The 27,108-nt window shown below is 35.8% G+C and overlaps 4 protein-coding genes across 9 annotated transcripts; 3 read left to right on the top strand and 1 right to left on the bottom strand.

Annotated features, from left to right (window-relative positions):
* The first annotated feature begins 486 nt into the window (after window positions 1–486).
* On the top strand, window positions 487–3,390 carry LOC140863992 (protein FAR-RED ELONGATED HYPOCOTYL 3). Of its 5 annotated transcripts, none has more exons than XM_073267857.1 (5): window positions 490–643; window positions 752–793; window positions 1,153–1,267; window positions 1,403–1,951; window positions 2,981–3,390. In XM_073267857.1, exons 2-5 carry the CDS (start codon window positions 777–779, stop codon window positions 3,179–3,181), a joined length of 882 nt encoding a protein of 293 aa, XP_073123958.1. In that variant the 5' UTR covers window positions 490–643; window positions 752–776; the 3' UTR covers window positions 3,182–3,390. The 5 variants fall into 5 exon arrangements, with proteins under 5 accessions (XP_073123952.1, XP_073123984.1, XP_073123958.1 ...); XM_073267873.1 differs by having other exon boundaries at window positions 499–643; window positions 881–1,267; XM_073267851.1 differs by having other exon boundaries at window positions 487–793.
* A 407-nt stretch (window positions 3,391–3,797) lies between these two features.
* On the top strand, window positions 3,798–7,085 carry LOC140889735 (CRM-domain containing factor CFM3A, chloroplastic/mitochondrial). Its single transcript, XM_073297458.1, has 5 exons — window positions 3,798–3,935; window positions 4,190–4,366; window positions 4,619–4,979; window positions 5,059–5,460; window positions 6,548–7,085. The coding sequence occupies exons 2-5, from the start codon at window positions 4,293–4,295 to the stop codon at window positions 6,935–6,937; spliced, it is 1,227 nt and encodes a 408-aa protein (XP_073153559.1). The 5' UTR covers window positions 3,798–3,935; window positions 4,190–4,292; the 3' UTR covers window positions 6,938–7,085.
* Window positions 7,086–8,869: 1,784 nt separating this feature from the next.
* Window positions 8,870–11,992, top strand: LOC140878573 (fructokinase-2-like). Its single transcript, XM_073282185.1, has 4 exons — window positions 8,870–9,429; window positions 10,667–10,999; window positions 11,419–11,535; window positions 11,640–11,992. Exons 1-4 carry the CDS (start codon window positions 9,019–9,021, stop codon window positions 11,766–11,768), a joined length of 990 nt encoding a protein of 329 aa, XP_073138286.1. The 5' UTR covers window positions 8,870–9,018; the 3' UTR covers window positions 11,769–11,992.
* Window positions 11,993–13,483: 1,491 nt separating this feature from the next.
* LOC140893889 (B-box zinc finger protein 24) lies at window positions 13,484–15,636 on the bottom strand. Of its 2 annotated transcripts, none has more exons than XM_073302746.1 (3): window positions 14,962–15,636; window positions 14,431–14,745; window positions 13,484–13,911 (listed from the first exon to the last, which is right to left on the bottom strand). In XM_073302746.1, the coding sequence occupies exons 1-3, from the start codon at window positions 15,142–15,144 to the stop codon at window positions 13,687–13,689; spliced, it is 723 nt and encodes a 240-aa protein (XP_073158847.1). In that variant the 5' UTR covers window positions 15,145–15,636; the 3' UTR covers window positions 13,484–13,686. The 2 variants fall into 2 exon arrangements, with proteins under 2 accessions (XP_073158847.1, XP_073158846.1); XM_073302745.1 differs by having other exon boundaries at window positions 13,484–13,917; window positions 14,962–15,632.
* Window positions 15,637–27,108: the final 11,472 nt, after the last annotated feature.

Genomic DNA, 27,108 nt, shown 5'->3' with positions numbered 1-27,108 from the left:
TTTTTATCTATCATTTTCACTCCAATTACATTGTCATTCTTCTTTTCATCTTTGATTTTTACTACAACAACGTTTGATTATACTATTTCATTCACAAAGTTTAAATTTGAGTGTTATGAAAAAATGAAAGGCAGTTATATATTAAATTAAAGGTGATGCTACATTTGTTATACGTTATATTTGAAATTACATAAATATTTTTAATGTATTTTGGAAAGAGTTTTAGCAAATAAAATGATGAGATAATTTTGTAATTTTTTTTATAGTGTGTAGCCCACCGTGTAACTCAATTTATACATATATCATTTCTCTTAAATTAAAAGCAAAAAATTTCACCAGACGTCTTTGTGACCTAACTCGATTAATAAAAAATATTGTGTTTTTATGTAAATATTATTTCGTTTCAAATGCATATTGATTTACATTTGTTATTGTTATTTAATTATTAATTTTTTTAAAAAAACCCTTTCCTAGGTGGAACCGGTCTACAAAGCCGGACCTTTGGATCTCGCAAATCAGAGAACGCCACCTCATTTCAGAGATCGTTACACCAATTCCACCACCGCCAACTCCCCCGCCGCCGCCGCTGTGCTAACTTCAACAATTGAGCCTCGCGCATGTCGAATTTCTCTGCAGGTTGAAGGTTTGTCTCCCTTTTCTTTTTATCCATGTATCGGTATTATTTCAATTCATATATGTGGGTTTTTTTTGCTATTGATGACTGAATTCTTGCACAACATCTGGGTTTAAGGCGAAGAGAGAGGCTCGGTCTCGCAATGCCGGGAGACGATTGGTATTTCGATTATTTTTGTAATCCGATGTTATTTCCATCTCTGGAATTTCACATGCTTGTCATCTCTATCATTTAAGCGGAAACCAGTACGTAGCGGCAGACAAGAATTGAATTGAGGGGGCCAATGATGGGGCTGGGGAGTTGGGGACAATTTAATTCCGGAAATTAGCCGTAAAAATTGAATCTTCCGAAGGCTTGTATTTCATCTGTCACTGCCACTGTTTATTCAGATTATATGTCTTTACTAATGAAATGCAAGAGAAGAAACAAATTGGACGGTTGGATTTCTTCTACATTTTCATGGAAAATAAAGGGGGAGGATTTTTATTATTATTTTTGGTTCGTGAATGAATGTGCAGCTCTGCTCAACATCATCACTTTCTGCCGCAAATCATAGCAGCCACTTACATTGTTTTATTGTCTAATTTGTTGCATGACTATTCCATCTTTGCACGGTGCTCCTGCTGGATCGCGGTAGGTAGCATGTTATCCATGTTCTATTAGCAGTTTTTCCCCTATATTTCCGAAATTCAAAGTGTGGATTTGTTTGCTTCAAGCGAACTTTTTGTTGAATTCTGTTACCATTGGTTTTAAGATTTTGGTTTGTAGGCATTACCAGAAATGTCTGGACGAGTGTTGCTAGTGCAAGAAGCGTCATGTAGAGACAGTGATGAAGAGGTGGCCATGAATCCGCGATCTGGTGGAGAAGTGGTCGATATGAATGAGGGATCACATGAATCTCGTATTCATGAACAAGAAAAAAAGCTGTTAGAACAAGTTGTGTATAGTGAGGAAGAGGCTTACATGTTATATTGTGACTACGCCCAAGCTATGGGTTTTAATGTTCGTAGAGGAAAGCAGTACTATTTTATGGGAACTCGACGGGTTAGATCAAAGACGTATTGTTGTTCGAAAGAAGGAACTAAAGACGACAAAGCAGATGCCAATGGTTCGAGTTATAAAAAGATGGAAACTCGAACAGGATGCAAAGCAACAATATCTTTCTTGTGTGATAGCAGTGGCCAATGGAAGGTCTCGAGATTTGAGAAGGAGCATAATCATGAAATGGCCCTGCCATATGTTAAGCCCTCGAAGAAATCTGGACAAGCAATTTTAGCTTCAAATGCTTATGGAAGTGGTGGTGCATTAGATTCACTGGTAAATATCTCGCACACTTGTACTTTCAAATGCTTTTGGAGTATTAAAAATTGTTAGAGATGCGATATTGGCACTACATTTAAAAATTCTACAGAGTGCATACGATCCATTTTGTAATCTGATGCTACACATGTGAATAAGGTTCAGTTGAAACTTAAGCTACCAAGATTTAGAAAATTGAGTTGTATGAGATACTTCCTTGGGTAGGACTAAATAGGACTAAAGCTTGACAATTTCTCGTAAATCAAGTATGTTACGTTTGATATTGTTTTTTCAACCAATATTGGTAACTAACTTTACTCATTGTGTTACGTTGGATATCTTTTTTTCAACCAATATTTGGAACTAACATAACTCATTGCGGCTTGTGGCAAGGATCAAAATCGTATTAAATATTTCTCTAATTATGTTGAACATAGTTGAATCTAGTATATCTTGCTGTTCAGATAGCAGTTGTTTGGTGCTCGTATATAAGAATTCAAAGAAGAAATTATTCTAAAAGATTAATCTTTTTGATTTTGTCCGCCATTGATCTGTTAAATTTATGCCAGACTGTTTCAACTACCAATGTCCCATACCGATGCTCAAAAGCTTGGTTAGGTATTCCAAATTCTATTTGTGATTGCATTTGATGGATGTCCAATAATGATTGTATAGTCATACATTCAGAGAAATCTTATTTCATCATTACACTGAGTCATTAGATGATTAAGTACATTGGTTGGGAAAATTGCTTAGTTGTATGTGGCACAACGATCAGAATGTGGTGCTTCGACGACTCTGATTTGAAATATTTGATTGTATAACAACTATAGTTATAGTTTTTGGTACAAAGTCTTTGACTCTTTTCAATTTCCACAAGTTCGAAGTTGTTTTATGTCAGGGAGAACAACAAGAAGAAGCGCTTCATTGTAGACAGTACATGATGATATTGTATGTATGTTATCTGTGCTGTGCGATAAAGACCAACTTGCCTCAAATTTCAGATAATTTGTCTCCAGTTTCTTCATCTCTTACGTTTGTGTGTAGAGTGAAGCCGAAAAAATCCGGGAGCTGTCCTTGCAGCTGGCGAATGCGAAGAACCGAGCAGAGACATTTGAAAGGCAAGCGGCGACCTACAAGAGGCAACTGGATATGATTTGTGAGCATATCGAAGAGCATAATCAGTCGTTGTCAAAGAAGATCCAAACTGCTTTAAACAATGTGAAGAAGTTGGAATCCAGAGATTAGCAATCCCATTGTTTTCTTGATTGTTTAGTGCAATACTAACATTAGATGGATGGGCTGTTTTCCTCCTTAAATCGTGGTATCCATCACCTATATCTATATCTTGCTAATTGTGTTGTATATAACAGTGTAATAATTACGACAGCGGCCGCTTAGAATGTAACGAGACCCATTTGAAATCTAAGCATGTAATGAAATTTTAGTTTTCACAAGTTATGTATCCAAGTAGTTCTTTAGATAATTATTAGTGTTATTACACCAAACTTTCTAGATTTTGATTGAGAATATTTTTGTTTTTTTGAGAATATTTAAAAAAAATTGGGATTTTCGCATATGTGACACTTTTCTTTATCAAATACAAAAATCATGAAATGTATAAATATTTTCAATTTTTTAATCAAATTAAAACCCACAAAAAATTCCATAAAAAACAAACCAGCCGAATCAAATTAGAATTGATTATTTTTATATGTATCCGAGTTAACTGAATTTATTTTCTGGGGAAAATATAGAAAATATTTTTTTTATTTTTATTTAAAAAACATTAACTTATAAAAATGGGTAAATTGGATAAAAATCTCCATTGTTCAGTCGGTCAGTCCCTTGCACTTCCCTCCTTCCTCTTTCCCCCTTCAGTTCTTTTTCACCACGCTCTACAAAAAAAAAAATCGCTGAGAATTTTCGACGGCATATTAGAGAAGATGAATTTGAGCGACGAACAACTGTTACCGATGAATTTCCCATCTTCCTTGGCAAGGTTAGGTTCTTATGATCAAGTATTTGCCATCGTGTGGTTTCCATTCTCCTTAATTTTCACTTGAAGATGGTATTAAGTATATATCAGTGGTCATAGTTGCTAAAATTGAAGCGGTGTGAGAAAGGGTGTTTTTAGTTTGATATTTGTTGGTTTGCCAATGATTCTTTCTGCAACAAAGTTGGAATTTTATCTGCCGCCATGAACATTTTTTTTGTTTTTAATTCAAGACCTTTTTTTTTTTGGAATAATTGCAGGTAGGAGACCTAAAATCACATAAAACATGTGCAAGCGACGGTAGTGCACTAGAGCCATGTACAGGGTTGCCTTACAAGGAAAAAGGACAACATTTTCTTTCAAATGGCGAATACACTGCTCCGGGGTCTGCGCAGAGTCTCACTGCCTTCAGTTCTTAGCTTTGCCCTTCCTTTCAGGTAACTCCTCATTTTCTTTTGTTCTGATTCTTCTGAATTTGGGTTTATACTATTCATATGTAGCGATGATAATGATAATGATAATGATAATGATAATGATAATGATAATGATAATGATAATGATCATGATGATGATGATGATGATGATGATGATGATGACGATGATGTGAATGATGTAGTTTGGTTTCCTATTCCGATTTGGCGCTCCAGATTCCTATTCATATTTGTATCTGTTGTGTTTTCATTTGTCAGGCAAGTTCTTGGTGCTCCAGAACCCATATTCATTCTCTCTAGAACTTCACCACACTTGCCTCGATACCCAAAAAATTGTTGGCAGATGGTTCCGCTATTGCAGAGGAGAAGCTTGAGTCACGGGTCAGTGAATCTGGTCATATCACCGGAGGGAAAGCCCAAGTTTGAGACCCACGAAATTGATCCTCCAAAGAAGGAGAAATGGAGGACAAAGAAAAGGCTGAAGCTACAGAGGAAGAGAGAGAAACAAATAAGAAAGGCTGCCAATAAAAGAGACCCCAGGTGGCTTAGGGTCAAAGGGAAGAAGGAGAGGCAGAGATTTTCTAATGCTGAGGAAAGGATAAAGTACAAGCTTGAAAATGTATTTGCCGATCTAAAAAAAGTCATATTCATTCCCTCTTAAATATTGTTGTTGTATTCACTTTCTAATTCACTTTCAGGCCAGAATCAAGGAAAATTTACTGATAGAAAGGCTGAAACGGTATGAAGTATCCAAGGCTCAGGGTCCTGTAGTTGAACCCTGTGTATTATCTGGTGAGGAGCGATTTTATATGAAGAAGATGGCCCAAAAGAGTTCCAATTATTGTCCAGTTGGCAGAAGAGGAATCTTTGGTGGAGTTATCCTTAACATGCATCTGCACTGGAAAAAACATGAAACGGTCAAGGTCATCTGCAAACCTTGCAAGCCTGGTCAAGTACAAGAATATGCCGATGAAATTGCTAGGTTAAGTGGTGGAATTCCAATCCAGATAATTGGAGATGATACTTTAGTTTTTTATCGAGGAAAGAACTATGTGCAGCCAAAGGTTATGTCACCAGTTGATACATTATCGAAGAAACGGGTATGTCTCTCTGTTCGGCAGTATTCTATGAATTCGATATTATGTAGAAAGACGTGTATCCTTTAATTACTAATATGCAGCCAACTTCGGGAATGCTTCTCTATAACTGTTAGCTTATTTGTGTTGGAAGATCCAAATTAGGCTTGGAATGTTTGATTTTGGGATGTACAACATTTATTAGAGGTTTGAATTTTCTCCCTCTCTTGGTAGATGCTATAGATAGCTATCTCAAAATCTGGAATAATTCAGAAATAACTTTTCAACCAATCCATTCCTAGCATCCTGTTCAGGTGGATGATTCGGCATGAGGCTTGGTTGTCATGCTTGTTCATCCCTGAATCTAACAGTATGACAGTGAATTTTGAGATTTTCCTTTGTGCCTGTGAGTTAGTATTGTGTGTCCAGGATAAAAAACTTTGTCTGGCAGCTAGTATTTTTTTCAGGGAAAATAAAAAAATATCAACTGATACCAGGTTGCCTTTATTCTTAAAAAAAAGGGAAAAGAAAGAAAGAAAGAAAGAAAGAAAGAAAGAAAGAAAGAAAGAGAGAAGAGAGATAGATGATTTGTATGCATGCAACTCAATTTTAATTTTTAATATCTGATGCTTGTTTTATAACTTTATGTGGTGTCTCCATGTTGTCTACATTATAGTCTTTTATCCTAAAGATTAAACTTTGTTTCTTGATAAACTTTTCACAACCTTAGTGTAACAACTAACAAGAGACTCCCTGTTGATTGTATCACCCATCTTCATTTTTGTCACCTGATCCTTTGTGTCTCTCCTTCGGGAGTCTTGGCGCCACCATTCCTTTTGTATGGTCAATCTTTGCCATGATATGGTGGTGAGAACTGGATGTAACTTAAACTGGTGCTAAATACGAAAGACGTTATCACGGAAGGTGATAAATCAGTACGTCAACAGGTTTGTGTTTTGTCTTTAGTTTATGGCTTCCTTGCATCAATTTCATGATCAAATCGTGGGTACTCTGCTGCATATGATCATCTTGATTGAATATCACCAGTTAGCCTATGATTTTCGCCTTTAAATTAGTTCATCTCATGTTAATTTATTCAACCTTCTTGAAGGCTCTGGAAAAATCCAAATATGAACAATCCCTGGACTCTGTAAGACGCTTCATTGCCATAGCAGAGAAGGAACTTGAGCTATATTTCCGGCATGTTGCACTTTATGGTGATCCAAACGACAGGGATCCCAAATCAATACTCAATCAACCAAGAAGGAAAGACAAACCAAATAAAAATGATCTGATGAAAAATGACAACTCTGTTGCTGGAGATGGTTTAGAACGATGTTCAGCAGTATCTGATTTCGTCGATGAAGAACTTTCTGAAGTCGAGGATATGAACTTAGACAATAACGAGTCATTAGATTATGAGGGTGATGAACTGCTTAGCGAGGACTTGGATTCCTGTAATGAAATTTTTAGGGACCAAATAATCTCTCAGGATAGATAGAATAATCTCTCAAGATAGATAGTATTGATTCGAAATCTGTATTTCACTGTAAATGGGATACAAGTGATGATCACCATGCAAGTATGAAGTTGAGCTTGATATTCAATTATAAATGACTAATATGGCTAATGTGGTTGCACATGCTTTAGCTCATTTTGTTTCTCCCTTCCAATGCTTTTTTGTTTGGGAATATGAGAATTTTCCTTTTTGGCTGGTTAATCTTGTATCTAAAGACAATTTATTGATTGAATAAATTACAAGTTTCTCCTGTCAAAAAAATAAATGACTAATATGTCTTCCATTTTATAAACTTTGTTGTGTATATATAAAATTTAAGTGTCTTTCTTTCAAGGCAACTCGAGAAATTCGACGGGTAGCTCGAATAATTTCCCACACAAAGATAATACAATCTACTTTATTTGATTCTCTTTACATTTTCTCTCAATTATTTTATTCTCTTTTTTACTCCGAATTGTTTTGGATGGGCTTTCACAGTTTCACTTGTCCCGGTGCTTTATTATCCAGTCTTCCGCAATATAATTTTCGAAAAATATTATTTCCAATTCGTTTTTTTAAATGATAATTCCATATTTATTCAAAATAAATCGATACTTATCTTAATATTTCAAATTATCCTCTAATTTTATTTCGATTAGAACTTTATTCTGAATTCTCTCTCGTTGAATTAATGTATTCGCTCACTCTCTACTTTTTCCAATTGTATATCTTATTCAAACAATTTTAAAACTTAAGTTTAAAGTTAAATGTTACTATAAAGCATCATATAAATTCTAATACTTATAATAATAATCTAAAATTTAATTAATAATTTTAAATGTAGATAGAAGTAAAAAAAAAAAAATTCCAAATAACACATTTTTTTTATAAACGATTAATTGTTGATGTTACAACTTACAAGTAAAATGTTAATTTCAAAGCCGAAGTTGTGTTAGTCAAATATCGTGGATGATGGAATCTAAAAATGGTTGGGAAGTCAAATTTTACTTTTTATATATGATCAGGTAAATAAATAAATAAATAAAATAAAAATGCGTATTTTCTTGATAAACATATATATTTTTTAATTGCATTATCTTACTATATTATTAATTATCTAATTAATTAAATTTTAATTAAATTATTTAACTTAATTTTCATTCAAATCAAAATTATTATGTAAATTAATCATTTTTTATACAGGCTCCTTTTTCTAGCCATTAAATGTTTTATAATTTATCAAAATGACACTCATTTGTGTTTTTTGATTTTTTTTATTTACGAAAATATCACCAACTATATAAAATTAATATATTTATTGTGTTTTTGTGATTATTTATTTACTTTTTGCATTTTTAAAATTTACAGTTTATTTTTTTTGTTTTTATTAAAAAAACGAACGGTACAATATTAGTTATTAATTATTAAAATTGCAAACAATACAATGGGTGATATTTTTTACATATTCCAAAAGCGTAGCCGTAGATGATGAATAAATATATATTTTAGTAATTTAAAAATTATAGACTAGGATGGAAAAGATATGTATTTATTATTTTTAACCCTTGTAATAGCAATAATTGTCCCATTAGTTTCAAAGTCATTACCATGATTTGAGAATGACAATTCACACATAAAGATATCGAAATCTTTGATAAGGATAATTATGTTTACTTTTCTTGTAAATTAATCAATTACCAAATATTTAAAAATTTTCCTTGATTCCGATTGGTTGAAATATTATCCATAAAATCACCAAAAATATAACTCCATTTTATACTTTTGGATAATTAATTGATTTACTAAATTCTCTTTTTTTTTTCATCAGATAATAATATAATAATATTATTATTATTGAATTGCAGATAATATATCACAATTAATTGTCGATAAAGCTTAAAAGACTCCTTTTCCCATTCTAATTATAATTCTAATTCTACTTAGTCCCCACCACCTTCATCTCTCTCTCTATATAAACTGCATTGACATACCATTCTTCTCCGCGCACACAGATTCAGATTACTATTATTTATACCCGCATACCTCCAATTCCCCCTCTTGTATATTCCTTTCCGATTGCATCAATGGCAGCAGCGGTCAACGGCGGTTCCGGCGATGGTTTGATCGTCAGTTTTGGTGAGATGTTGATAGATTTTGTTCCGACAGAGTCCGGCGTTTCCCTGGCGGAGGCGCCGGGTTTTCTGAAGGCCCCTGGCGGAGCCCCCGCCAACGTGGCGATCGCGGTGGCGAGGTTGGGTGGGAGAGCTGCTTTCGTTGGGAAGCTCGGCGACGATGAGTTCGGCCACATGCTGGCCGGGATCCTGACGGCGAACGGAGTAACGGCGGAGGGAGTTAGTTTCGACAAGGGAGCACGCACGGCGCTGGCCTTCGTGACCCTACGCGCCGACGGGGAGCGTGAGTTCATGTTCTACAGGAATCCCAGTGCTGATATGCTGCTAACCCCCGATGAGTTGAACCTCGACCTTATTAGATCTGTGAGTATTCTCGTTGATTTGTTTTGGTGCATCTCACGCGCGCTTTTTTTTTTTTTTTTAATATGCTAAAATCCAAATTAATTATACATGTGCAATTTTCGTCAGATTTTTTTTGTTGATTTGATTAATAAAAGGTTAAAAAAATAGCAATAAAATAAAATTCACTTGTTTAGTTTTAGTTTTGGCCTTCATATGGAAGCACGCATCTGCTACTTGTTCTGTTGTTGTTTGGATAATTTCCGATTTTTATTTGATTGGCGTGACAAGTACTGATGATATAAACGATGCTGATTAATAAAAATAAAAATAAAATTGTATGCATAATGATGATAATAAATAAATTAGCTGGAGGTGGATCCATGACGGGAAATAGGGAATATAAATTGTTACTCCTTTTTTTTAATTTATTTAAAAAAAGATACTTGCATAGAATGATTTCTTCTTCTCTATCCAAGTTGGTTTGTTGAAACAAAAAGATTAGTTAGATTCTGTTTAATCACGCGTAATAATACAGAGTTATTCATGTAAACACAGTTATAGGAGCGAGGATTCGAAAAGTTCCTTGTGTGGACTATGTTAATACCACCGTAAAGCGTGGATTTACTGCCCATAAACCAATTCTACCCATCTCCTGTTTTCACGATTTTCACGATTATTCGAACTAATATTTAGAAATATATATACATTAAAAAGTAAAATAATTGTAGGACAAGTACTTGATGTTGGATAGGTGAAGTCCCCACACTTGACGTATATAACACGCTGGAAATTGGAATCCCAGTGTGGCGTTCGAATCTAGTCGACTTCAGCCGCTTCTCTCTTTAGAATATATAACGTACGACATAATGCACATTTTTTTCTGTGTACATGCCTTTGTGTGTGTGAGAGAGAATAAATAATGGTAATATATATATTTAAAGTCAAATCGTGGGTCCTCTGAGATTTTATGACAGCCCACCTAACCCCAGCATCTACCAAACAATTATTTGAGGTAATACCCCAAGTAACTCACAGCAAGTTTTCATGTTAATTTTGCTCAATTGTATGGTATATATATGGATAAATAATAAGTGTACATCATCTACTAGGTCTAGGTGTAGTTTTACCAAGTTTGGTTTGTCTGATTCTTGAAGGCTAAAAATGTGTTCAAATTAATTTTACGTTTCAATTTGTGACGGGTATCGTAATATTGATCGTATTTCATTATTCTGAAAATGCTATTGTTTTGTGTACATAGGCTAAAGTGTTCCATTATGGATCAATAAGCTTGATCGTTGAGCCATGCCGATCGGCTCATCTGAAGGCAATGGAAGTGGCGAAGGAAGCCGGGGCTTTGCTCTCATACGACCCGAACCTCCGGCTACCCCTTTGGCCATCAGAGAAGGAGGCACGAGTTCAAATAATGAGCATATGGAACAAGGCAGATGTGATCAAAGTTAGTGATGTTGAACTGGAATTCCTCACTGGCAGCGATAAGATCGACGACGAATCCGCCTTGTCTTTATGGCACGACGATTTGAAGCTTCTTTTAGTCACCCTTGGAGAAAAGGGATGCAGATACTACACCAAGGTAATTAATTTAATTAAAGTTTTAATAGTCTTTTTATGTTTGAAGATAAATAAAAAGTTATCACTTTAAAATATTATGAGATGTTTCTGTAATTTGTAAATCAGTTACTTTGAATAGTACTTGAAGTTTAACAGTGAATATAAAAAAGTTAAATCAATCTTAAAGATATATTAATAGCTTACATACATTTTAATATGAGAGTGTAGTTGGTTGGTGGTGGGATTTTTTAATAGAGATATTAAAAACGAGGCGGGCGGGGTCATCTGATTAGTTAGTTCCCTGTTTCTTAATAAAGCATGCATTATTTTAGAAGGAAAAAAAAGAAAAGAAAAAAGCAATGGACCCGGAAAAAAGAAACATATTTTGTCACATATTAAATTAAATTTGATCAAACTGTGGGTGGGTGAAATACTTTGCAGAGTTTTCGCGGATCATTGGATGCATTCCGTGTGAAAACAGTGGACACAACTGGAGCTGGAGATTCTTTTGTTGGAGCCCTTCTGTGCAAGATTGTCGATGACCATTCCATTATCCAGGTAACTATTTCATAATCTTGGATGTTGTTTGTCCGAGGAAATTTGGACACCCTTTCTGAATCTGTCTCGTTACTGATGATATTGTTTGATTAAAAATGTTTCAGGATGAAGGGAGATTGAAGGAAGTGCTCAAGTATGCTTGTGCATGTGGAGCTATAACGACCACCAAGAAGGGAGCAATCCCGGGTCTTCCTACGCACTCGGATATCGTGGATCTTATCAATGGAGCTTAATTAATACAACAGCATACTGCAAAGCAACTTGCTGTTCTTTTCTTTCTTTCTTTCTGTTTTTTGTGTTTTTTGATCTTCGGTATCGATGCGAGATGGTTACTTTCCAGTCTCTCGTGTTGAGATTTTCGTTTTTTTTTTTTCTCTTCTTAGATTTGGTAGAACTGAATGATGAAACACTTATTTTGCTTAAAGCGTGGATGATTAATATAGAAATGTCTACCATATATGCGAGTCTTTTAAAGGTTTTGGTAGAAAAAACGTAGTGGCGTTCGAATTTTGGATAAAATCGAAATAATTTTAAATCTAAAATTAAAAAAATTAAACATTGAACCGAAAATCGTATTTTGTAATTTAAATATAAATCTTGGTTTGATTTTGGATTATATATATATATATATCAAAATCGAACCGACAAAAAAACCGAAATTTCATTAAATTAATAATTTTATTTATATTTGTATTTATATTATTATATTATATATGTTATATAATGATATTTAATGAATGAATAATCATTTTAAATAATTCTTAGACATCGTTTGGTAGATATTATTATTAATTTATGTATAACTTATGTTTTTCTCGTCATATTATTTATACATCTATTAATTATTAATTTTACATCAATCAAATCATTAATAATTTATCTTACATCAATCAAATCAATGAATTTAAATTACTATATTATCCCTTATAAATAATATTATTTTATATTTTATTTATTGTTAAAAGAACAAAATAATAATTTATCATTTTAATATAAAATTTAATCAATCAAATCATATATACTATAATATATCAATCAAATCCAATACTATATTAATTATCATTTCTTATTTATTTTTTAATGTATTATATTACTTATCTATATATTATTTATCTCACTACTAAAACCAAACGATACTTTAATTTTGTTTATGTAATTCATGGTTGTTTTCGTAATTCATAGTTGATTAATTGATGGTTGTTTAATGTAATTTTAATTGATTTTTGTTTATGTAATTTATTTAAATTTTATTTTTTAAAAATTTTACAAAAAAATCATGTAAAAAGATAACATATTATATTTTATAATATATTTATTATTAATTTTAATTATCGTATCAAAACCGAAATAACCGACCAAAATAATCGAACCGTTTTGATAAAAAACCGAACCGAACCGAATCGAAAAAAAATAGTTCGGATATTGGATTATATATTTCTAAAACGAAAATCGAAAAAACAAAATAAAACCAAAAACAAAATCGAACCGGCCGATAAACACCTCAACATTTTATTGTGTTATGTATTATTGATCAAACCGACCAAACCGAATCGTATTAACCGATCTATTGTAGTAAAAAACCAAACCGAACCGAAGTAAAATGGTTTGACTTCGGATTAAATTATTCATAAACCGAAAACCAAAAAATCGAACCAAATTTGAACAAATTAAAACCGAACCGACAAATGAACATCCCTAGAAAAATGAGACGTGATAGCATCAGTGCCATGCTCAAAACTCTGCAATAAAGTTTCATCGAAGAAGTTTTTTTTTTTAAAAAAAAATTGAGAATCTGAGTAATTGCAATAGAAATCACATGCAAGTCGAATATATTCTTATTCTAATGCATCTGATGTAATGTAACAATCCTTTCTCAGTTTCTCGTGTACTTGAAAATTCAAATCCAACAATTCAAGGGGGGGAAGGGGCAAAATTCAACTACATAGGAAAGAAAACATTCAATAAAATTTAGACATACCAAGTTTGGAATGATTAAGCAACAAATATCAGTAACGTTACAACTGCAGTCACACCCCGAAAAGTATGCCCCTTCACATAGTAAACATATCAACCAGCCACTTTAATTTAGTGTGCAATTATAGTTTTGAAACTTGCTAGGTGTTTGTCTCACATGTAATAGATTATCAAGATTCAACCCAGATCAGGAACTGTGAAGAACTCTTCATCGTCGTCGGGGATTTCAATTCTAGGCCTCTTGTTAGGCATGTGACATTTGCCTGATCGGTGGGAAGTTGCGTAACTTGGCTGAGATATGCGCAGCTGAGGGACTTCGGCCGCATCATATGCCTCTTGACGAATTTGTTCACCGAACAGATTCATGTCCGTCAGCCAGTCGAGATCATTAAACTCGAGTTGCTCCTTCTGCACATATGTATAATGTATGCATGCTTTAGAATATAGTTTTGGAAAACAAGCAGAATAAAGAAATTTTACCCTAAGGGTAACGTAATATTATAGTGTTTGAGTGAGCCTTTAATATGCACTTCTCAGCTTTTCTTCCATAAAGTTTTGAAATTTGGTGAAATTTCGTGAAGAAAAAGTTGAGAATTGCTTACTAAAAGTTCTCCCACACAATACCTATATATTGTCGAAAAGTTTACACCCATTGCAATGAAAAACTATGTTTGAAGACCAAAACTCGATTTTTTTCAGCCAAAAAGAAAAAATGAAACCAAAAACTCTGCTTCAACACTAAATTTCTATGGATTTAGGCAACAAGAGCAAGATATACATGCTAAATTTTTCTAAAGCTCTATATTTTTCCACCTTGAAACTCTCTACTTCCATCCTCTTATTCTCGAATCTTTCCTGGAAGACAAGAATCTACGCATCAAATGAAGACATATAAACTCACAGGAGTACTTAGTACTTCACCTTGTCGGATGAATCATAATCAGAAAATTGTAGCAAGTCATCCACAGCCCAAGATGGTGGCGAAGTTATGCCCGGAACATGATGTGCAAGTACTTTTGCAACATTCTGCTGCGAATTCGATCGAGGGGGCTTCGGCTCAATCGAATTTTTCAAACTTTCTTTGTTACAGTTGGAGCCACTCAAGGCCACACGTATCCCGGTGGCTAAAAACCTCTGGTGGTTTGCAGCAAGGGTGTTAGCTGCATGAATAGGCTCATCACAGTCCTTACAGAAAAGTGCTCTGTCTTCCACACAGAAAATGAAAGCTGCTTTCTCCTACACACAATCAATGGCCACAAAACAAAGTAATCAACATCAATGTTCAAGCACCAAAGTCTGGGGGAATCCAGTGGGGACAAACCAAGCAAAGAAATTCAAGGCTTCAACTTTCAAGCTTGAATGATTATGCAAGTTTTATTCCTCTCACACAGGCTAAAGGATATTGCTAATTTGGTAGAGTAATTGTGAAACATAAAAAGGGGAAACACATACTTGGCAAATGTCACAGGGAGGGAGCTTGTTGGAGAGGGATTGGAGATGCAGCCTCTGGTGTTTGCTGGCAAGCTTGTTCGCCGCATGAACTTCAACATCACATCTCGCGCACAGTGCCGCCTCATCTGCGCAGCATATCACGCTTGCTTCTGCCTTCTCACACACATCGCACTGAATCTTCATTTTATGATGACGATGACGATGACGATGACGATGAAGATGGTCTCGATTCTTTCCACTTCCAAGAATAACGTACGTGCAGCAAATATCAGCTACCGATGATATCAGATCCCATAACCCTTATCACAAAACTATTATCTTGGATTCTTCCCAAGATTCAAGAAATACACCACAAAAATGAAATTTTGGAATGAAGGGTCGTTTTCAAAATACACGATTTGTCGATTAAAATATCTGAGCCGGAACCCCTCGATTGGTATTCGAGTTCAGACAGAGAAATACATGAACCGGAACAAATGTCTTTTGAGGATGAAAGATGAGGCCAATAATGTAAGAAAGCGAACAAGAAAAGAACAGCAGAGGAGGAAGAGGAAAGAAGAATCTGCGAAGGACCAGAAAGAGAAGTGGCTGGCGGACGATTCAGATAAGAATTTAGATTTGAGAATCAAATGCTTGGCCAGAATCAAGACAACACGGAATCTGTGTGGCCAATCACATGTGCGTGGCTCGCGAAGCATTAATTGTGAAGCCAGCCATATGCATTTTATTTTGACTGATAACTCGTTACCTACCAACATTTTTTTATCTTATTTTATTTTTAAAAAAATTCACAGATTCAAATTTTATTTGATGGGTTGAATAGGATTATAGGAACATAATGGCACTTAATTATATGAATATGAATAATTACGAAACCGAATAAATTATATGTAAAACTGAGAACTTTCGGGCATTTAGACCCCGTTTGGATTTGATAGACATTTTTTAAAAAAAACACTTTTTTAAGCTATAATTTTTGGCTTTTGAAAAAGCTCTAATTTTGACTTAAAAAAGTGCTTATTTAAGCATTTTTTTGGTCAATCAAACACTTTATTAAATGAAAAACACTTAAAAAAGTGTTTTTTTGGCCTGACTTTTGAAATCAAACGGGGCCTCAGTGAAGTTAGTTAAGTTTACCGAATTAATTTGATGAATTATTACTCTTCTGCTCCCCTCTTCCGGTGGAATTGTTAGCTTTTGAAAATACTGTTCTTTAGTTAAACCATATGCCCGAATCAAAATTTATTAAAGAAACAAATACACATGAAGGTATGAACTTGTTTTTTGGTCACCCTTGAAACCTAATCTTTGGAAGGACTGCTTTCTTATCCAAGCTTAGAGTATCAGAAATCCCAACACAAATAGGCCTAAACTCGATGCCTTCAACGATTAAACCGGACTTGGATGTCGTCCTCTCGAACAATCGTGCCTCAACCTCTCCTTCGTCGACCTCGGCCAAGTAGAAGTTTCCCATTTCTACCTCCATCCATCCATCATCTCTGGTGACAGCCCTATCTCCGTGTCTATTCTCCGTTATGTGAAGGTGAACGGCTCTAGCTCTTTTCTCGGCATCTTCTTCCGAGTCATCACCCACGAATCTGATGGTTGTGTTGCCTGCATTAAGCCCTCTACACCACTTTTGCAATCCAAACACTAGATATGCAGCATAAAAAGTTCTTGGAGACAACATATTTATGTAGATTTTGCCTCGAACTTCAAGACAAGAAACATCTTTTAGCTCTGCTATCTCAGAGAATCTGCAAACACTCAGAAAGAAAAACAAAACAGAGAGAGAGAGAGAGATCAGATCCCTCATATCTGAATATATTAAAAAGATTATTCAATCAAAATTTGAAATAATGGGTTAAATATGACGATGGACCTTGAATCTACATGTGGTCTCCATTCCCATTTTATTGGATTATCACCCCCTGCAATGTAAAGACGTCTTGCTCCAAGCATATAACATATCTTTCTATTCCTTCCATCCAGGAAAAATCCCTTTCACGTTAAAATATCAAATTGCACCAGTAAAGCACTGTTACACAAAAATATATAAATCAAACAAGAGATTCCTTAACAAGGCTGGACTTGCCCAATGAACCGAGGACGATACTATTTCTTGATAATCCAGCATAACAAACTTCTCCCAATCTACTGCAAATGATTCATTGATCTGAGAACTAGTAAACCTTGAAAAGTCTCCTTCTCCTCCTCCTCCCCTTCCTCTTCTGTTTCTCGTTGGAAGAAATGTAACCTCGGTGTTCACTGGTCGAAACTCAATGCCATATATCAATGATCAGGCCAGTCTTCATCCGGGGCATCGTGTCACGCAACCGTGCCTCCACCTCTCCTTCATATCCATTTCGAAAACATGTCTATGAAGCTTCCAATATCCACCTCCAACCATCCATCAGTTCTTTGTACCGCAACCTTTCCATTAGTATCCTTCGTCGGCTGAAGGTGAACCACGGTAGGTCGAACTTCTTCTTGCTCAACTTGTTTGCCTCGTTCATCCTCTACAAATTTAACCCCTGCATTAGCTATCTCTAGGCCCTGAGCCCCCTCAACTAATTTATACACAAGAAATGCGGCGTAAGTAAGTTTCGGAGACAGAAATCTTGTTTTGATGTTGCCTATAACATCGAACCACCATACAGACTTCAGCTCTGCAACCTCAGAGAATCTGCAAACATATACACACACACAAAAAGGTAATGAAAAATTCTTTTTTATTTTTTTTGCTGTGTGAGATGATAGTCATAGACATATCATGATGGACCTGGAATAAGCATGAGATGTCCAGTTCCAGTACCGGGAGTCATTTCCCCATGCAATTTGAAGTTCCTTCGCTCCCAACCAGCGACATTTCTTCGAATTCTTGTCTTGGAAAATCATTCTGTTAACAGTAAATTAACAAGAAGAAAGCATCAGATGAGCCTGTCGCAAACCAATTTTATTTTTTCCTCTTTGTAAAACCAAAATAGGATGTGGATGCATGCAAACGCTATATATGTGCAAGAATTCCAAATATATAACATCTGATTTCTGACAAATATCAAATTATTGGAAATGTAAATGTTATAAATAGTTGTGGCAGCTTTAACATGCTATCCAAGAACATGAGGCGACAAGAGAAAAATTAAAACACAATATATTCATACATGTGTAAGTGAGGTTATAATCAAATAGATATACTGGTGTTCAATATTTCATTGAACATAGAGTAAGTAAATCCCGCAAAGGTATGTGATAAGCACGAATTTTATAGCTTATTTGGCACTTTATTTTGTCGTATTTGTTTTTATCTGGCATTTATATTCCGAGTTTTGTGCATAAATCGTTATATTTTCTATGTTTATAGGTTTGACTAAGATTTGAGAAAAACTGAATATTGAAGAAAAAGTCAAACAATTCAATGCCACGTTGGAACTTGACCGGAGAACATGGAAAAATCTTAAGTCGCCAAGAGAATTGAAGGAAGGAAATAGCACGGACCCTGTGCATACTTTGGAAGAGGGTCCGTGCATGTTCAAAGCAAAAGACATTGGAAGAAAAATAATACACGGACCCCGTGCACATTCTGGAAAAGGGTCCGTGTACCATCGGCTTTTGAGATGTTCGTCACAGAAAAATGCACGGACCCCGTGCACCTTCTGGAAGAGGGTCCGTGTGGCCTCGTAAAATGTTTGGGCTGGAGTTTTTAATGCACGGACCTAGGCACGGACCATGTCCGGGGTCCGTGTACATCGCAAATATGGAAAAAAATAATTCGCGCAGAATTTGGGAATTTTGGAATTCTGATTATTTTGGGCTACATTGGATATTATTTTGGACGAAAATAAAGGAGATATAAAAGGAAATCAAGCCCTAATTGGAGAGAACTTTTGAACTTCTGATTTTTGACTGATAGACTTTTGAGAGATTTTCAGGATTTGACGGCTGAGAGCTTGGAAGAGAAAAAACGCGCAACGCAAGCAAGATTCGGCACTATTGCTGAGAATTTTATTTTCTTCTTTTTTTGTTTTATTTTATTATGAATTCAAACATGAAACTTTTGTTTGATTTTATTATTATGGAGTAGTCGTCTTTTGACCGGGGCCACAATAGGGCCAGACTATTGATTTTTGTTCATGGAACGGATTGATTGAATTTTGATTTATGGAATATTTATTGATTAATGTTTGTGCATAATTCTTGCTTTTAATCTGACCAATTAATTGCATGTATGTCGTTCGATCTGGACTTGAAAAAGAAAAGATTGAAATTAGCTTCAAAAATATTGATTAACACATGGTTAAACCGACTAGAAATAGTATTCGATTTCAGTGTGCGATTTTAGGCGAAAGCTAAAATTCCATAACTCGTGAATGCGTTTTTGTTTAATTAAATTCAATTAGAAATAATTGGACTGTTAAATGAAAATAGGGTTATTAATTCTAGAAATAGATTAATAATTATTCTAGGGAATTTCGTCGTGAATATGAATGAGTTTTTTTTGATTAAATCCAATACGTGGCAATTATCGATGTTTGGTACCGTTGTGTGTTCCTGGTCATTTTCCTAAAATTTGAATCAGTCTTAAAGCTTTTCTTTTCATTTAATTTAATTTAAATCTGCTTTAGAATAATTTATTTTATTTTAATTAGTAGTTAATTTATAAAAATCCTTTATTTTAATTAGCCTAGATTAATTTGAATAGTCTATATCTTAGTATTTAAACGTTAGTCTCTGTGGGATCGACTTGGACTCTGTCCAACTATATTATTGTGGGGACCTCGGGTTGCTAATCTCATCTTAGGGCAATTAATGAACAATTAACATTCATTAAACATCAAATGAATAAACCAAGAGCCAAGTAACAAAATTTTTTTTATTTTTTTAAAATCCATGTCTCGCTCGATCGGTGAAAAACACCCGATCGAGCGAGCACAATTGCTCAACTCTCGGATGGAACACAATTTGGCCTCGCTCGATCCGTCAACTTCTGCGGATCGAGCGAGCCAAAAACTCGAATCCTCTATTTGCAAAATTACAAGGCTCGCTCGATCCGTCAACTTCTGCGGATCGAGCGGGCTCCAAATTCCAGAAATTCTGCAGAAGAGTTTTTGCTGTCAAACTCGATTCCTTCCATTCTAAATCAACAAACACGATCCAATACATGATATATCAATTCCAAAACATGCATATACTCATAAACAAGGTCATAAGCATTTATACATGCATTTCATTACATCCACAAGTCGCTAAAGATCGATAAACGACAACAATTATCTCAAGTGTCATACATGTAATTCAAACCAATATAACTAAAGTTTAGTGCTTCTAAAGTTCAAGACCTCATCTATAATCCGAGTCCTCACGTGCTAGACTCTCTTCCAGCTGTCAATGACGTCGAAGACTAGCTCCTGCCCCTTCTGTTGTCACGCACACATACAAAACAAGACAACAGCCGGATAAACTCCGGTGAGAAACGATTCTCAGTATAACCAACATATAGAAAGCGTTAAATAAATCATCTTGACTCTATTTAAACTCGACTCAACAAATAGAGTGCGTAAATGCTTTACAAATGAATTGATTCACATAACTTCAAAGCCATCAAGATTCATAACTGATCTTGACATGGATATCCATCTAACGAGTTCGTAATCGACTCGCAAATAAGGTTAACAGCAACCTTGGCATAGAATCAATTCAATATAGCATCATATCAACTCGAATATAAAGATCCACTACCTGAGATGGAACGACAACATCACAATCAAATCAAAAACATAAACAAGTATGTGGTTTTTGCGGGCCAACTCAAGATTAGTCGTTCTTGAGTTTCAAAGTCCCTACTTCGCGATGTCGTCATTATACCTTCGTTTATTGAGGTTCTGAACTCTTCAAATCTGTGAGATATAAACAAAATACATATATCAAACTTCAAATCAATCTATCATTTCAGAAACGAGTCAAAACCATCAAGAATTCATCAATCAATCGCATTTCAAACCTCAACTCTTTCTTCGTTAGTTTAAGTCGGCGTCTTGTGTCATTTAGCCTTCAAACTCAACTGAAACTGAATAAGAAAAATACTATAACATTCAAAACATCTCAGCAACAACTTCAACTCAAATATCGGCTATCAAAACAGTTCCAAAACTCGATTAAACGACATAGCGATTCAAAATCGGTAACCGACGTAATCCCGACTTCGAAACTTGTAACTCAAATTCATATATCAGCATATATCTTATAAAACTCAGTCACATAATATCATATCAGCAGCTATACTCATCGATATACATGCTAGAAGTCATATCCACAACATTCAATCATCCAACTTTGATCCGGTTTCAAAAATAGAAGCGATACAAATGCAAGAACACAATCAATAACCAAAAATCTGATATATGCTCCATACTGATTTCGAAATCCAAATAACACAACATAAAACTTACACGAGATCGGATCCCTCGTCGTAAGGATTCCAGAACACTTTACGGAATCGAAATCGGATAACCGGAGCAAAAGTTACGAGACTTTGAAGATCACAATTTCAAACAAAAACGAAGGAACTCGGCTCTCTGTTCAAATTTGCTGAAGAAATTCTATTTCATACACGTATCATGCTGATAATTATAATTCAAATCAGATAACTTCAATTCTATTTGCACTTTAGTCCCTCAATCTTCAATAATTGCAATTTGGTCCTCGGCCCTTATTTTAATTCAATTTCAATCCTAAATAATTTAAGAATATTAGAATTTAAATCGAAACTCTAAATATTCCCAAATTAAATATACTCGGATTAAAATTAAATAAATTCGGATTAATATTAATTAATCTCGGGCTTTACATTTCTCCCCCACTAAGACATGAGTTCGTCCTCGAATTCATAAACAGTATAGATATGCAAACTGCATGCTCATAAGAATAAAGAATAACTGAAAACTGAATAAGAACTCACATCAGTGAAATAGATAAGGAAATCGTTGCTTCATATCTTCTTCGACTTCCCACGTCGCCTCTTCAACTCCGTGTCTACTCTATTGAATCTTCACCAATGGAATGGTCTTCGTTCGGAGTTGCTTCGTCTTCCTATCAAGAATCTGAATAGGTCATTCGAAATAGCAAAGAGTACCATCCAACTCAGCTTCATCAGATCGAATCACATGAGGCGCATCAGATATATACTTCCTCAACATCGATACATGAAAGACATCATGTATTTCAGATAAAGACATAGGAAGAGCGAGTCGATAAGCTAGATTGCCTATCTTCTCGAGAATCTCATATGGCCCAATATACCTCGGAGATAATTTTCCTCGTTTGCCAAATCGAACTGTGCCCCTGAACGGTGAAATTTTCAGAAACACTTTATCACCCTGATCAAAAGATAACGGCCGTCGTCGTACATTTGCATATCTCGTCTGTCTATGCTGCGCTGTTCTCATTCTCTGCTGTATCAATTTTACTTTCTCAGTCATCTGTCTGATCATATCTGGCCCTAACTCAGGTACCTCAGAAACATCATCCCAATACAAAGGCGATCGACACTTCTTTCCATATAATGCTTCGAATGGTTCCATCTCTATACTCATCTGATAACTGTTGTTATAAGAAAATTCCACGAGTGGTATAGAATTTTGCCATGTAACACCAAAAACAAGTACTACAGCTCTGAGCATATCCTCAAGCATCTGAATAGTTCGTTCAGATTGACCGTCAGTTTGAGGATGATAAGCGGTACTCAAATGTAAACGCGTACCTAGAGCTTCCTGTAGGCTATGCCAAAAGTGCGAAGTAAACCTCGGATCTCGGTCAGATACAATCGACTTTGGCACACCGTGTAGTCTTACCACTTCTCGAATATAGAGATCCGTCATTTGATCATGACGATAAGTCATTCGGTAAGGAATAAAGCATGCAGATTTCGTCAATCTGTCGATGATCACCCAAACAGCATCGCATCCTCGAGATGATCGTGGCAACTTCGTTACAAAGTCCATGGAAATGTGGTTCCATTTCCATTCAGGAATCGATAAACTCTGTAATAAGCCACCTGGTTTCTTTCTTTCAGCTTTCACCTGTTGGAAATTCAAACATTTAGATACAAATTCAGTCACATCAGACTTCATTTGTTTCCACCAGTACTGACTCTTCAAGTCGTTGTACATCTTTCTGCCTCCAGGATGAACACTGAAGCGACTACAATGAGCTTCTTTCAAAATATTCTGTCTCAAGTCTGCAATATTGGGAACAACTATTCGGTCATTCACATACAAGATATCATCGTCACTAATCTTGTACTCAGACTGATGTCCTGATCGAATCATTTCAATCGATTTCTGCACATTCTGATCGGCTTTTTGTGCTTCTTTGATACGAATCAATAACTCTGGCTCAGCACTAATTGCATACACTCTCATCGGCCTTCTATATGTCTCAAATACATACCCAGAACTACAACAATCTTCAATCAAATTAGATACACCTACCTTAGACAAGGATAAAGCACATACCTTTCTACTCAGGGCATCCGCTGCTGCATTAGATTTTCTCGGATAGTATTTGATTTCACAATCAAAATCCTTCAACAAATCAAGCCATCGTCGTTGTCTCATATTCAATTCAGATTGTGAGAACAGATACTTCAGACTTTTGTGATCAGAAAAGATTTCAAACTTCTCGCCATATAAGTAATGTCTCCAGATTTTCAATGCAAAAACAATTGCAGCCAATTCAAGATCATGAATCGGATACCTGACTTCATGTGGTTTCAGTTGTCGAGAAGCATAAGCGACAACATGTCCTTTCTGCATTAAAATACATCCCAAACCCTGGTGAGAAGCATCACAATAAACAACAAAATCACCAGTACCAGTAGGGATTATTAAAATCGGCGCCGTCGTCAATCTCTTCTTAAGTTCGATAAAACTTCTTTCACAAGCCTCGGACCAAATAAATGGTGCATTCTTCTGTGTAAGCTGTGTAATAGGCTTCGCTATCGATGAAAAATCTCGAATGAAACGATGGTAATAACCAGCTAAGCCCATAAAACTTCGAATTTCTGGCACAGATGTCGGTCTCTGCCAACTGATCACAGCTTCAACCTTACTTGGATCCACTGAAATGCCATCTCCTGAAATTACATGACCAAGAAAAACAACTCGCTGCAACCAAAACTCACATTTGGATAACTTGGCATACAATTTCTCTTCTCTTAATGTTCTCAACACAGTACGGAGATGATCAGCATGATCACACAGACTCTTAGAGTATATCAAAATATCATCGATAAAGATAATCACAAAGTCGTCTAGATATCTTTGAAATACTCTATTCATCAATCTCATAAAAACTGCTGGTGCATTCGTTAGACCAAAAGGCATGACTATGAATTCATAATGGCCATACCTGGTTCTAAATGCAGTCTTAGGAATGTCCTCGTCTCTAACCCTCAATTGATGATATCCGGATCGGAGATCAATCTTCGAATATACTGACGATCCCTGCAATTGATCAAATAAATCATCGATACGAGGTAAAGGATAGCGATTCTTTACCGTTGCCTTGTTCAATTACCGGTAGTCAATACATAATCTCATCGATCCGTCCTTCTTTCGAACAAATAATACCGGAGCACCCCATGGGGAAACACTCGGTCTGATATATCCTTTGGCCAACAAATCTTCGAGTTGGTCTTTCAGTTCTTTCAATTCAATCGGTGCCATTCGGTAAGGTGCTTTCGATATCGGCTGTGTACCTGGCATCAATTCAATACCAAAATCTACTTCTCTGTACGGTGGAAATCCTGGAATCTCATCAGGGAATACATCTGCAAACTCATTCACCACCGGTATATCAGTCAATTTTGGACTAGACTTCAGTATATCAACTGCATAGATCAAAAATCCCTCTGCTCCCTTCTGTAACAAGTCAGTCATAGAAAGAACAGATATCAAAGGAATTCTGGCTCGTGATCCCTTACCATAGAATTTCCATTCATCAGTCATATCAGGTTTGAACTTCACAATCTTCTGAAAACAGTCCACTGTTGCTCTGTACTTGGTTAGCATATCGATACCGATTATGCAGTCAAAATCAGATAAACCAAGAACGATACAGTCAAGCTCAACTTTATTACCTTTGTACTGTAGTACACAATTTCGTACAGACTTCACTGATACTATACCTTTTCCCAACGGTGAAGATATAGACACTACAGTAGTTAATGACTCAATAGACAATGAATACAACGTAACAAATTTTTCAGATATGAAGGTATGCGACGCACCAGTATCGAATAAGACATAAGCAGGATAACCAGAAAGAAAATAGTTACCTGCAATCACATCGTCCGGTGCCGCTTGTGCTTGCTCTTCTATCAATGCAAACACTCGTTCTTGTTGCCTCGGAGGTTGATTCACCATCTGACCTCCTCCTCTACTCGGTACTGCAGGCTGTGGTTGAAAAGAGTGAACAGAAGATGTAGGTTGACCTACCGGTCTCGATGATCCCGTACCCTGTGCACCTTCAAAACCTCGTTGTGGATGTTGGAAAACTGGCGTTCAGATCAATCACGATTGATACCCGGTGCAGCGGAAGTTTAAAAATTTTATCATGGAACAATTCCATGGTGTGGGTATCAACCGTTTAACGATTAAATTATATTGTGTGTGTAAAATTCAAATAACAATTAATTAAATTTTACCTTCAATCTCGAAGCGAGATTATTGGACACCAACAGAATTAATCTGCTCTTGTTGTCTCTCCCAGGAACTGATGAACTCCTTCAATCAGGTCCACGAATGGGGTTTAAATCCCTCTGATAGATTGCACTAGAAAATCTATCAGAAGTTTTTCTGCGAAGAGATTAAACGAATCTGATTCGTTATTCCTGACTGCAATTAAAAATCACAGACCGGAAATTCTCTGACAGAGCAAGGAGGGGCGGCCGAATTGTGAGAGTGAAAGGGGCTAGGGTTTCGAAAATTCTGCTCTCAAAATAATGACCTGTTGTGTGTAATTTCTGTACTGTAATAACTTATTTATAATGCAGGCCACTAACACCTTAGGGCCCATTAGTCATAAGTTGAGGCCCGACAAGCAAAGCCTGCATGTTCAGAAATTAATATAAAATTCATCGTAACTCCGATTGATAAACCGATTTTACCAATGTGCACAGAAACCATTTCTGCACATTTTAAAGTCAAGATAAATTTTCCTGAATCCGAATTCAGTGGTTTCCAAAAATGTACATCCCTATGTCATTTTAGGAAATCCTACTCCCTTACTCTTATTTAAGAAGTCCAACTTCTTTATTCATTAAATTTAACTCTTTAAATTTAACTATCTCAACGGGGATTAAAAACTCCATTACACTGTGTGACCCTCAATGGTTCAGGGATACAGCTAGCCGTGGGCTCACAACTCCTTGTGACTCGGAACAACGATTTCCGACTTGCCCAACGAATCATGGTAAAGCGCCTAGCAACATCGCCCCATGATTCCCTAGGTATCACTGATAGTGCCTACAAGAACCAGTAGATTTTGGTTAGCGTACAGTACGGTCCCTTCATCCATATATCCCGATCGAATCAACAACCATTGGTATATCGAGAGTCGCTCAAGATTCGATAACTATGCAATACATCTTGAAGATCAAATTAGTGACATCGCATGTGCTACTAAGAAACCATTTCTTAAATCACATCAAGTACTCTGGCCAGAGATTCGTCACACTAATATCTCCTCAGATCGCATAGGATATCCACACTCGCAAGTATGTGGTGAATCCTTGACAACAATGCATCGACTCCTATATGTGTTGTAACTGTACCCAATCCCGACACCTGATGACCCCCATAGAGTCGGTAAACGAGTCAAAGCACAGTACTAGCATATAGAGTCTCCATGATGTTTCAAGTAGTAAGGACTAATGGTGTACAACCAAAACCGCGGACTTTATCCACTCGATAAGTGATAACCACTTGGAAAGTCCGGATAGGGTAGTTCGATTATTCATCCTATGAATATCCATTTGCATGCTTCGAACATCTCCATGTTCCCTACCAATGAAACGTGGTACTCCGCATCGCAAATGCTAGTCTCAAACTCGAGCGATCCTTATCCTTATTATCGGACGGCTCAATC

The sequence above is a fragment of the Henckelia pumila genome, chromosome 1 (assembly GCF_033568475.1).
Source record: "Henckelia pumila isolate YLH828 chromosome 1, ASM3356847v2, whole genome shotgun sequence".
NCBI lineage: Eukaryota > Viridiplantae > Streptophyta > Magnoliopsida > Lamiales > Gesneriaceae > Henckelia > Henckelia pumila.
The sequence above is the reverse complement of the archived record's forward strand: the minus strand, read 5'-3'. Positions and strand labels throughout refer to the sequence as shown.